We start from the raw sequence: 10,981 nt of genomic DNA on the forward strand, positions 1-10,981 counted from the left end.
ATACACCCCTAACCAATTAAGTAGCCAAATTTTTCTGATTTTACTTTTTTTTTAATTTGTCCAGGAAGGTTCTCCACTCCCAATTTTGCCCACTGAGCAAAGAGGAGAGCTGGAAAAGAAACTCATCCGTAGAACTCTGTTATATATATGTTGTGCAAGTCTCCATTACAACACATGAATGTTTGTTTCGGGATTCAAGTTGGATGTCAGTATGCGTATATGTACTTGAACTATGAATAAAAATGGTCAGGGACATATATATAAAAAAAATATTTTATGTGGATTGTTCATTAGGTTTGCTTCAAAAATTTATTAATAAGAAAGAAAATTTATGCTAATGAATTTTTTGACATAAAGGATGTATTACACTTGTCATAGTTAACTACTACAAACACGAACACAGAACAAGCCACATATAGGTATATTGACACTTAACTAAAATGTTTAACATAAACATAAAAGTACAGTCTAAAAGATAAGGATTTTGGAAAAGATATAAATAAATGAAAAAAATAAAGTAAAAATCAAGAGCAAATTAAAAGTTAAACATTTTGATTAAGCATATGCTCTGGTAGCAATAACAATTTTGTAACATTCGTTTTGTCAAGAAAGTTTTGTAAATAATAAATAAATAAAGAGATCCAATGAGTCCATAGCGGCATGGTAATCAACTAATGGGAATGAGAAAAGATAAGAATTGTTCATGATACAAGGAGGACAGTTGTGTTAAGCTATGAATAGAGTTCAACATACGTCTCTGACAGCTTGTTGCGCAGCATCCCTGTTTGTAAATGTTATAAAGGCATATCCCCTGTTTGTACCAGTCATGGGATCCATCATTAACCTGAGGTCCCAGATTTTTCCACACTTTTCAAACAGAGGTATCAACTCATCTTCATACATATCCTTGGGGATTTTGCCACAGAATACCTTTATAAATGGAATTTATTAATTAAAAAAATGGTTTAAAAGAGAAATTTCTAATAGATCAATTGAAATTTTGTAATGGATCTTACTTCACAACCAGTGCCAGGCGTTGGACCTTCCCAGTTTGGAGGTGGACCTCCATACTTTCTTTGTCCAGTTGTGACATCCAGCGGATAGCCAGTTCTTTCCAGTATCATCTGAGATTTAAAGAAATTAGTGGAATTTTTAATATTGAACATTATCTAAGCAAAACAAGCAAAACTACAATCAATGATTGATTTGTTATTTTAAGCCAGAAGCAGTATATTGCCTGTCACTATGATTTGTCTGAACATACACATTTTTATCTACTTACTTATCTTAATTATAAGACTTTCAACCTTTTAGCCAGCAAATGAGTTGCATATAATAATATTAAAATCATGACTTTGATAAAAATTTGAATAGATAATAAACTGTTAATTTGGACAAGAGTTTCAGGCTGCCAATTAATTATGTAACAAAGCACACATTTCAAGTAGAGAAATGAAGATAACAGAGTGATAAATACCTTGATTTTATCTTCATCAGGTGCTTTAGGTGTTGTGCTTGTACTAGTTGTTCCCTGACCAGCACGACTTTTTTGCCTGTAGGTCTTCATGACTCCACAGAGGTAGGCTGATTTGTTGGACACATGTTCCAAGTTTGACTCAAGGAACTGTGTGAGTACGTTGAGTGCTCCATCAACGGGGAATTCCTTTAGTGCATCGAGTGCTCTCTCATCCAAGTCCACATGAGCTAGTTTTCCAGTCTTATAAATCTCATCCAGCTTGCCAGCCACTTTCTCATTGAGCCCGTATGTTATGAGCTTGGAATAGTCTTCTGTTCGCTCAACATACTCCATGTCTTCTTTGGACTGTTTGTCCTCCGCCTTTATTTCCCCGTTCCCTTCTGCCATGTCTAACAAAATAAAAATACACCAATGTTAGAAACAATTGTTCTCAGTTAAATAAATAAATGATATATTTATGACAAAATGATCCTAATCACGTTTTATTTTCCCTTCTTGCAAGTTTCAGTAAAATATCAATCTCAATAGCATATCTTTTGATTGAATTAGATAAGATGTTGATAAACAACAATTGTGTAAACAATAAGCAGAATGCCACGAACTCGAGATCAGCGCTTCAACAAATGTACCTGTTTTTGTTTGTTAAGAAAGCTCGGATAATTTTCGACTGGAGCTTTTTAACGCGTAGGAACGCAACATTGGTCGCTGAGCGCAAGCTAAGAAGCTTCGCTTCGGTCGACGCGCGGAATAGCGGGAGAGAGACAGAGACGGAGAGCAGGAGTAAGATGCTAGACCAAAATATTTTCCCTCCCTTCCACCCAACGCTCGGTCGCGTCCTGTACTATATAGTCGTCGCCTAGTCACCTATACTGGTACGCACGAGGGAGAAGAGAAAGAGAAAGAGAGAGAGCGAGAGAGAGAGAGCGAGAGAGAGAGAGCGAGAGAGAAAGCAAGAGAGAGAGAGAGAAAGAGCGAGAGAGAGAGAGAGAGAGAGAGTGAGAGTGAGAGAGAGAGACGCTGGAAAATGCAACCGTTCGCGAAAGCTCGCTTGCTTCGAACGCGCGCGCGATAAGCAGCCGAGAGCTTGAGAGAAAAAACAGTGCGTCTAACAATAGCCGCTCTCGAGGAAAATCGAAACTGACGCCGGCCGGTTGCGGCGGCAACAGTTTATTGCACTGCTCGAGAAAGAGAGAGAACGAGCACGATTCGCGCGCGCACTCACACGTATACACGTATACACGTACACATACACACACACACGCGTGCGCGCGCGCGTATGGCTGCTCGCGACTCTCCATCTTGTGCGAATATTCCGTGGCGTCGCCTCGACTCCTCCTCTCTCTTTCTCTCTCTCTTTCTCTCTCTCTTTCTCTCTCTCGTTCTCTCTCTTTCTTTCTCTCTCTCTCTCTCTCTCTCTCTCTCTTTCTCTCTCTCTCTCTCTCTTTTCTTCTTTCTGCACTCTGCGTTTTTCGCGCACTTTTTCCTCTCATGCAAGCTCGATTTTCATTTGGAACACATAAATTTGAAGCAAGCCATTGAACACTTGGCCCAGCGATCCTCCAGACGGAATAGCACGTTTGTGCAAAAAAATGTGTATACCTTGTTCGGCAGGGCGCGCGTTGCGCGAGACACACTCGGCTTGTGGACGGCGCGACGGGCAGACGGAGACTCGCGAAGCACACAAGAGAGGTGGAAGTGCTGGTGCTGCTGCTGGTGGATGGTTGGTGGGGGCCCGCGAAAAAAACACACACACACATACACGGCCGCTCACAGACCGAAATGGCGACTTTGCCGCTGCTTGCTTGCTTGCTTCGCTTGCGCGTGGCAGCTTACCGACAGCGGCTCGCGAGGGCGCGAGAGTGTAGATTCGCCGCTTTGTAAGTACTGTACACTACGGGGCTCACAAAACGACGCGCAAAGACCGACGGCATGTATATGTGATCGAACGTGATTTGCCCATTTCTTTTGCCAACTTTCCATTTTTTTCCTTTTTTCCAGCTTTGGCTGCCACGTGCTTTTTTCCATAAGCTCGATCGATTGCATCATGCCCATCGCTCATGGCGCTCTCTCTCTCGGCTCTTCTTGCTCGAGACTCGTGCATATGACGAATCACTAGTCCATATTTTTCTGTCTGTCGTATGTGCTTTGACAGGTGGACGCAGGTTGTGCGACGACCTAATGGGGTGACCCTTTTTTTGCCGGTCTAGGCGAGCGCGCGCACACAGATGGGTACGGCGATTTCGGCACTGTGTAATCACATTTAATTGCATGTTATGATGCACGATTATGAATGACCGCCACCGCGTTTGTAAGTTCGGACAATAGAAATCCACGTGTACGTGCGAGTTTGATTTGGGTATGACTATCCGTTGATTCTTTTTTGCTTTTGTGCGCTGGACGGCTATCTAACGATCTATTGCCGTACACACTTGTGCGCACGGCTAACAGTTCGGCACATTGTTAGGATGCGGTTGCATGCTCTTTTTTTTCGATACGTTTGTGTACGCGACAGCTTTTTAGGACGGATCTCGAAGTCGTAAATTGATTTGGTAACGCGATATTTCCCACAATGGATACGAAATTTCAATTGAATCGATTACACGCTTGATTAATTTTAGCGGTGGCTGACGAAAAAAAAAATAAACAAAGAGAAATATCAACAGGAATTTCAAGTACAGGCACTCGTTGCCGATAAGAAATAATTTTACGAGTAAATCACCTTCGCGAGCAACTGTGCAAAGTGAAGCAAGAGAGAGAGAGCGCGACAGGTAGTCCTTCAGCGAAGGTCGCGAAATTTTGCCCCAATTTAAAGTGCAAGAAAACTTTCCACTGTCGATTTCAACCAGGTAGCGCTAAATTTGGCAACTGTAAATGCATCGACTTCGTTCAATTACAAATTTTCGCTCGAGGTTGTCAATGAAGAGAAAGTTGACGAGACGAGGAAGGGAAAACTCAGGCGCACGCGTGGCTGACCCAAACGGCACTTTTCTACTTAAGGGAAATCCCCAATTTTCCGACGGACCGAAAAGACACACTGGCTCGGATCTCCGCGTGCCACGTTTTTTTTTCCTTTCCCGTCTGTCGAGCGTTCGAAACGCAACAAGTACGTGCGTGGTGCGTCTCCCCATAGGCGTACAAACAATAAACTTGGCATCTCTGGTGCGAGCCCACTTACTGTATAACGTCCGAGCGTTACACGCGCGGCAGAGAAAAAAGGAGAAGAGCGAGACATAGAGAGAAAGAGAGAGGGAGAGAGAGAGAGAGAGAGAGAGAGAGAGAGAGAGAGAGAGAGAGAGAGAGAGAGAGAGAGAGAGAGAGAGTAGAAAGAGCGTGAACTTTGCGTCTGGGCCAAGACTAAACAAAAATGTCGTGGACCCAACAGCAAAAAGGAAAAGTATACTTTAGGTCTTTCACTCTTCTCTCGGCGTGCGGCTCTCTCTCTCTCTCTACAATGCGCATAATACAACAAATAAATCCCCGAATTTAAATCGTCGCGCATGTGTGAAAGAAAAGACGTTCTCTGCAAAAGCAACCAACACACGCGTACTTGCAGCATATGCACTCGCTCTTTCTCTCTCTTTTTCGCTCAACGCGGGCTGGCGAACAACGAACCGGCTCTCCCTTCGCTTCTTTTTCCCCTTCGCTCGTCTTTCTCTCTCTTTTCCTTTCGCTCGGCCGTTCGTTAGCTACTCGACCGGCTGCGACTCTCAACCTCGCTCTTTCTGTCTGTCTCTCTCTCTCTCTCTCTCTCTCTCTCTCTCTCTCTCTCTCTGCCCCCCCCCCTCCCGCCACTTGTGCTTCTTTGCAAACTGCATTTTTTGCAGACTGGGTGCATCGCCGGCTCTGCGCGCTTTTCGGGCCCCGATCTCTCTCTGCTCGAGTTTTCGCGCGACCGCGATCCCTTTCTTTCTCCCTCTGTCGTCGCTCAGCGCAGGTGCATCGCGTGCACATGGGAAAATGTGTGCGCACAACGACAGACAGCCGGCGGGAAAATAATAAAGAGCGCGACAATGGGAGCAGCGAGTAAGCCGCGCCTGCAACGCCGAGGCGTCTGCACATGCGTGTACGCGCGAGCGGCTGGCCTTTGTCGCCGCGCGCACGTGAGCGCGAATGCAATTTCCCCCCAGGCGGGCTGCTGAGCTCGCGGTGCGTGCGCTCCGGCGCTGAGTAACGGTTGCGCGCGTGTGCGCACATTCGAATTTGAAAATCGGTCGGCGGAGGCGCGGCGGGGGCCCGGCGCGGAGGAGCCACCGAAGCCTTCAAAGTCTCCGGCGCGGGAACGAGCGGCGGCCTCCTCGGCGGCCCTCCGCGCGGCGTGGCGCGTGTCGGATCGATGCAACGCGCGTAGCGGGTGCCGGCGCCGGCCGGCGCGCTCGCTCACGTGCGAGGAGACGACACCGCCGGCCGACGGGCAAGAGAAGGGGGCGAACGATACCTTGGTCGTGAAGTGGTCGGTGCGAGAGCGATGCGGCAGCAGGTCGCGCCGCCGGTTGACGACGACGATGGTCGGTCGACACGCACACTCGACGGGGCCGCTGCTCCGGGAAGCTCGCTGGCGTGGCCTCGGCGCGCTCGTGGATGAGCCGTTCGGCCGCTGTCGTTCAGCTGAGCGCGGCTAGGTGGGCTCGGCGCGCGACACTCGTCGCATCTCGGAGACACACACTGCCGAGTCGGCGGAGGGAGAGCGCGTGCAGCGAGGCTGCCTCCGGGCGAGCCCGGAATACACCGAGACAGGCGGACTGGTTGCGGGAATGCTGCTGCGCGTGGCGGTGGTGGTGGCGGTGGCGGTGGCGGTGGCGGTGGCGGCGGCGGCGGCGGCGGCGGCGGCGGCGGCGGCGGCGGCGGCGGCGGCGGCGGCGGCGGCGGCGGCGGCTGCGCCGCCTTCCTTCCTTCGCACTCGACTCTACTTTGGCGCGGCAACAGCTCCTTGCACCGCTGCAGGTGCGCGTATGCGTGCGTGCGCGCTCGTCCCTCTCTTTCTCTGTCTCTCTCTTTTTCTCTCCGTCTGCGTACGGCCGCGAGCGCTCTCCGCGGCTCGGCGTGAGCGCGCGCGCGCGTACGTCCGGCCGTGCTTCTCTCGCGCAAGCACGCGAGAACAACGAGTCTGTCGTTTGTTGTTATCTGTTGCTGGGTAATCCTGCGATGATCGCTCGCGTTGCCTCTTCTTACAATTAAGGTAGTTTACAGTTAGAAAGGGAAAAAATCCGATGATAACGCAACGTATAACTAAGGCTAGTATGGTTCCTTTTCGAGAGACGATGACGACAATAGGAAACTTAAGAGCTAGCAGTTATCCCGGACTGGCAGCCATCCGTTACCGCGGGCTTTCTTGCAGTTGGCTTTCTTGCGTTTTTTCCTCGTCGTCGTGGTCGTGATCGTCGTCGTGGCGATGCTGTGTCTCCTCGGGATGATTACTGGTGCGCCGCTGCTATTCTTCTCCGGGACGACGATGGTGATGATGCTGCCGATGGTGGGTTGCTCTTGGAGACCGGCGCCGCCGCGGTCTGGTCCGTCTTGGTTCGATGCTATCCTTCTTCTTCTTATTCTTCTTCTTCTTCTTTTTCTTTTTCTTCTTCTTCTTCTTCTTCTTCCTCTTGAAAAAACAAAGGTGAAAAATTTGGAGGCTCTGTAGGCTTTGGCGGCGTGTGTGCGGATGGCCGTGGGTGGACGGGTGTATGTGTGGGTGTGTGTGTGTGTCTCGTAGCACTCGCGCACTTGTCACTTGTCGATGAGGGGAGGGGGAGGATCGCGGATGGACTGCTCACTGTGCATATACCGCGAACCGGGGAGGCCGAGAGAAACTGTTCTGAGAAACTGCGGGGGCAAATTTGGCACTATTCGACGTCGGGCGAACTGTCACTTTTGATCGAAACTGCTGAACGACATGGTGCGGATGCGGGAAGTGGTTGCTGTTCGGTGGCCGGTCAGCGCAAGTGATAGGAAGTGGACGCGGCGCGTCACAGAGCTACGATGATGGTTGAATCGAGCCGCCAGGGTGAGCCGCGCGGCGCTCTGCCTACATAGCCGTGATGCATGAATCGGACTGAGCGCCGAGAACACTGTTGGGCTCTGCTCGAGGAGCTTGAACAGCCGGCTGCAGCGCCGCGCACCGACGACAATGAGCAACCAGCCGACCAACACACGCGCGCCTGCCCGTGCGAGTCGAGCCGACGTGTGCACATGGAAGGGAGCCGCCAGCCACCACCAACCAGTTCCCCGCGATCTGCGTGCTCCTGTGCACCCGGAGAGCGCGCGAGGGGGGAAGGAGGCTCCGCTCCGTCTCGAGGTGTCATGGAGAGGGATATTTGGATGTACGCTCGTTCGACCAGACACACTCTAAAGCACCAATCTCTCTCTGGCGCGCGCGCTTGCCTGCCTGCCTGCCTGCCTGCTTGCCTGTCTACTTGCCTGCCTGTGTCTCTGTGTGCGTGGATCGTTGCACATGACGATTGTATCGCATGCGTCTTTGCAGCGCCACGGATCTCTTCGATGCTCCTCTTCTCTCTCGCGGACATCCATTTCTGCAGTCGAACGTTCACTTTCTTCGCGGCTTCATTTTCGCCGAAGATTCGTCCAATATTTGAAAGTGGTTTAAAGTTGGGCCCTTCCCATTGTTCCAGCGAGATACGTCTATACGCCCCCTCCCTCCCTCTCCCCATTGTCGCTCGTTGTCGAGGCGCTAGATTTAGGGGAGCCGCAGATCTATGAGGCCGGACTATTCTTGACTTTTTCTACTGGTTCGGCCGGAGAGTCTTTTTTCTCGCCGCGTCTCCTATCCAAGAGAGGGATTTTAAGTGCCGGGCAGGAAAACCAGCCGATCCTTTAAAACGCTATCTCTCTCTGTCTCTCTTTCTCTCTCTCGCTTCTTCATACTGTGATTTTTTTTCAACATTTACAATCGGTAATAGCGCCTCTTGCGTAAGCTTATTGCTGCATCGGCGCCGGGCGATCTTGAGAAACGTCGTTTTGTAAAATTTGCCCGGCGTCGGTTTTGGAAAGTCGTTACCCGTGGCAGCACGCCAATACCGGGCTCCGCTCGGACGGCGCGCACAAAGGCTCGTCGCGAAGTACGCGGTGAGCGAGCTCTCGGAGTAGCCGCGATGGCGCGAGGGCTGGCTGATGAGAGCTTTCGACCGGGGACCGCGAGCGAGCGATCGGCCATGGAAATCAGCGCGCGAGGCAACGAAGGCCGAAAACAGCCATCCGAAGCGCGGATCTCTGGCGGGCGAGCGCGAGGCCGTGGCAAGGGCGCGCGCGCGCCAAGAGAAAGCGAGGCGGCAACGGCAGCAGCAGCAGCCATCGGCCGGGGCAGCACAGGGAAGAGAGAAAAAGCAGCGAGCGAGTCTTTGGGGGCTCCGGAAATTTTTGCAAAAAGGGCCGTGGCGCGCGCAAGAGAAGCATTGAAAAGGGGCGGAGGGGAGCGAGAGGCGAAATTTTTGCGCGGAGCATCGACAGCGCACGAGAGAAAAAGAGAGAGAGAGAGAAGCGGGGAGAAGGTCCTGGGATTTGCAAAAACGGAAGAGAGGGACCTTGAGCGCTGGCGCGCTTAAGCGGAGAGGGGGAGGCCGAGTTCGTGAACCTTTCGGCCGCCGAGACGCCCCCTTAGCGCGCGCGCGTGCTCTCTCTCTCTCTCTCTCTCTCTCGCGGCCGCCGCCGTCGCTTTCGAGACAGAGCAGCAATCGCCTAACCTGCTGGCAGCAGCCTCTTGCTCGTCGCACCGATTCGAAGAACCCGTTGTCGATCGACCAATTCGCCTCCTTGCTTCTTCATCTCGCCAAGTCGAGTTTGTCATCTACGCGCGCGACGACCAGCGATTTTCTCTCTCTCTCTCTCTCTGCTCTCGGAGAGAGTTTTGATGAGTTTTCGAAAGGGGGATATTTCTGGCCACGTGTGACGCAAGACGTTCGCTTTCTGCGTCAGCTTACTGCGCGAAACTCGTTACGAGAAAATTCAAGCAACGACTTGGACGTTCTGCATGAATTGTTAAAAAGAGTATCGCTTACAGAAAACAAAACGTGTTTGACCGATACTTTAAACAAAAAAAAAAAGAAAAACAGTTTCGTAAGTCTTTTGAATAGATCAAGACCAAATAAATGTGCTCTGGGTTTCAAAAACAAAAAAAATGCTAGGTTTAAAAAAAAAAATTTTTAAGGCGCAGTCACACGAGGTACAAAATCGTACGCGCTTAAAGCGCCAATTTGATCGGAGAGTTTCAATTTCATACGTTTAAGCGCCCTCAGACAATGTAGTAATTCATAGTCATGAGAGAGAATCCTCAAAAATTGAAAAAGAAAAAATAAAAGTCGACCCACATATCGATTTTTCTCTAACATGAGCCTCTGGATGAAGTTCCGATGGCATTGCACGCTGACCTCCAATCGCGAGCGCGCTTGTTTTATTTTTTATTTTATTTTTTTTGTAATTTTTTCTTCTTTCGTACACGATGACGCGCGCATGTGAAAACGCCGGCGTGCAACAGGTTCCTATACCGGGCGGGCGGCCTTTATGTTTTTTCGATAGGGGATTAATAGAACGTCGAGAGAGAGAGAGAGAGAGAGAGAGAGAGAGAGAGAGAGAGAGAGAGAGAGAGAATATACACGTGCACACCTGTCGGTCACTTGAAAGAGAGCTTTTGATATTGCAATTATTTTTGCGCGAGCACTTGAAGTTTATAATGCAGCTCTTTAAGAAGACGTATATATTGAATGCTGGCTGCGGCCACGTAAAAGGGGCCAGCATTGTTGAACAAGCATGATTCTCTGATGAAGTGGAGAGCCGATTATTTTGCCCACCGACTACAGACGGATAAAGTTTTTCGGGGTTCTCGTGCTGCCACTGCGTTTGTGCAATAATTTCATGCATTCTAGACAGATACGCTCCGCGCTCACCATTGGTTGCGAATATTCAGCTAGGCACGTTCTAGCGAAACGGGGTAAAGGATTGAAATTCGATACCGATAATGCAACAAGTCTACGGCAGCTACGAGCTGCAAGCTGCACTGAATAACTCAGTTTTGAGTATCAAGGAAAGTAAAAAAGTATAAGAAACAATGTGCTTGATTCTCGAGCAAGTTGGGGGCGCGAATGCTCATGTATTCCCTCAATGAGTCGCATCAAGTTCGAACGAGGCAGCGCTGCAGGAAAAAAGCATCACCGCGCACATGGGTTATCCGTCCCTCATTGCAAATTAATCGTTACCCGCGGTCTCGCGTCAAGGAACTCGCCGTCCGCAAGACGTATCCGAGACAATCTGCCCATTAACACGTTCGTATAAGAATTCGCGCGCACGAGCGTTGTGGCGCAAAATGATTGCGGCAGGTGTACGCGACGACGTAAGTGGCGGTAAGAGAGGATGGGGGAAGGGACCAAAAAACCAAAGAAAACAAAAAGAAGGTGTTTTTTCCATTTTCGCTGGCTCGCTCGAGGCGACGGGTCCAGGCCGCTCACTCGCGAACGGAAATAGCGATGAACGACGACGCTCGTCGCCGCGAAATGCGTCCAATAA

General features: G+C 50.1%; 1 protein-coding gene across 16 annotated transcripts in view; it reads right to left on the reverse strand.

The window, feature by feature from the left end:
- The window catches only part of LOC131669637 (heterogeneous nuclear ribonucleoprotein R-like), a 30,543-nt gene extending 24,420 nt beyond the window's left edge, over positions 1–6,123 (reverse strand). For 15 of the 16 annotated variants that reach the window (XM_058944647.1, XM_058944651.1, XM_058944650.1 and 12 more), the window contains exons 1-4: positions 3,077–3,140; positions 1,478–1,866; positions 1,017–1,124; positions 754–930 (exon numbers count right to left, since the gene is read on the reverse strand). In XM_058944647.1, coding sequence (XP_058800630.1) covers positions 754–930; positions 1,017–1,124; positions 1,478–1,864 — 672 coding nt within the window. In that variant the 5' untranslated portion in view covers positions 1,865–1,866; positions 3,077–3,140. Of the gene's footprint in view, positions 1–753; positions 931–1,016; positions 1,125–1,477; positions 1,867–3,076; positions 3,141–5,912 lie in introns of those variants that run through there. The other variant, XM_058944648.1, reaches the window with a different exon arrangement.
- Between the last annotated feature and the right edge of the window lie 4,858 nt (positions 6,124–10,981).

The sequence above is a fragment of the Phymastichus coffea genome, unplaced genomic scaffold (assembly GCF_024137745.1).
Source record: "Phymastichus coffea isolate CEN01 unplaced genomic scaffold, Cenicafe_Pcof_1.1 PCOF00095, whole genome shotgun sequence".
Taxonomy (NCBI): domain Eukaryota; kingdom Metazoa; phylum Arthropoda; class Insecta; order Hymenoptera; family Eulophidae; genus Phymastichus; species Phymastichus coffea.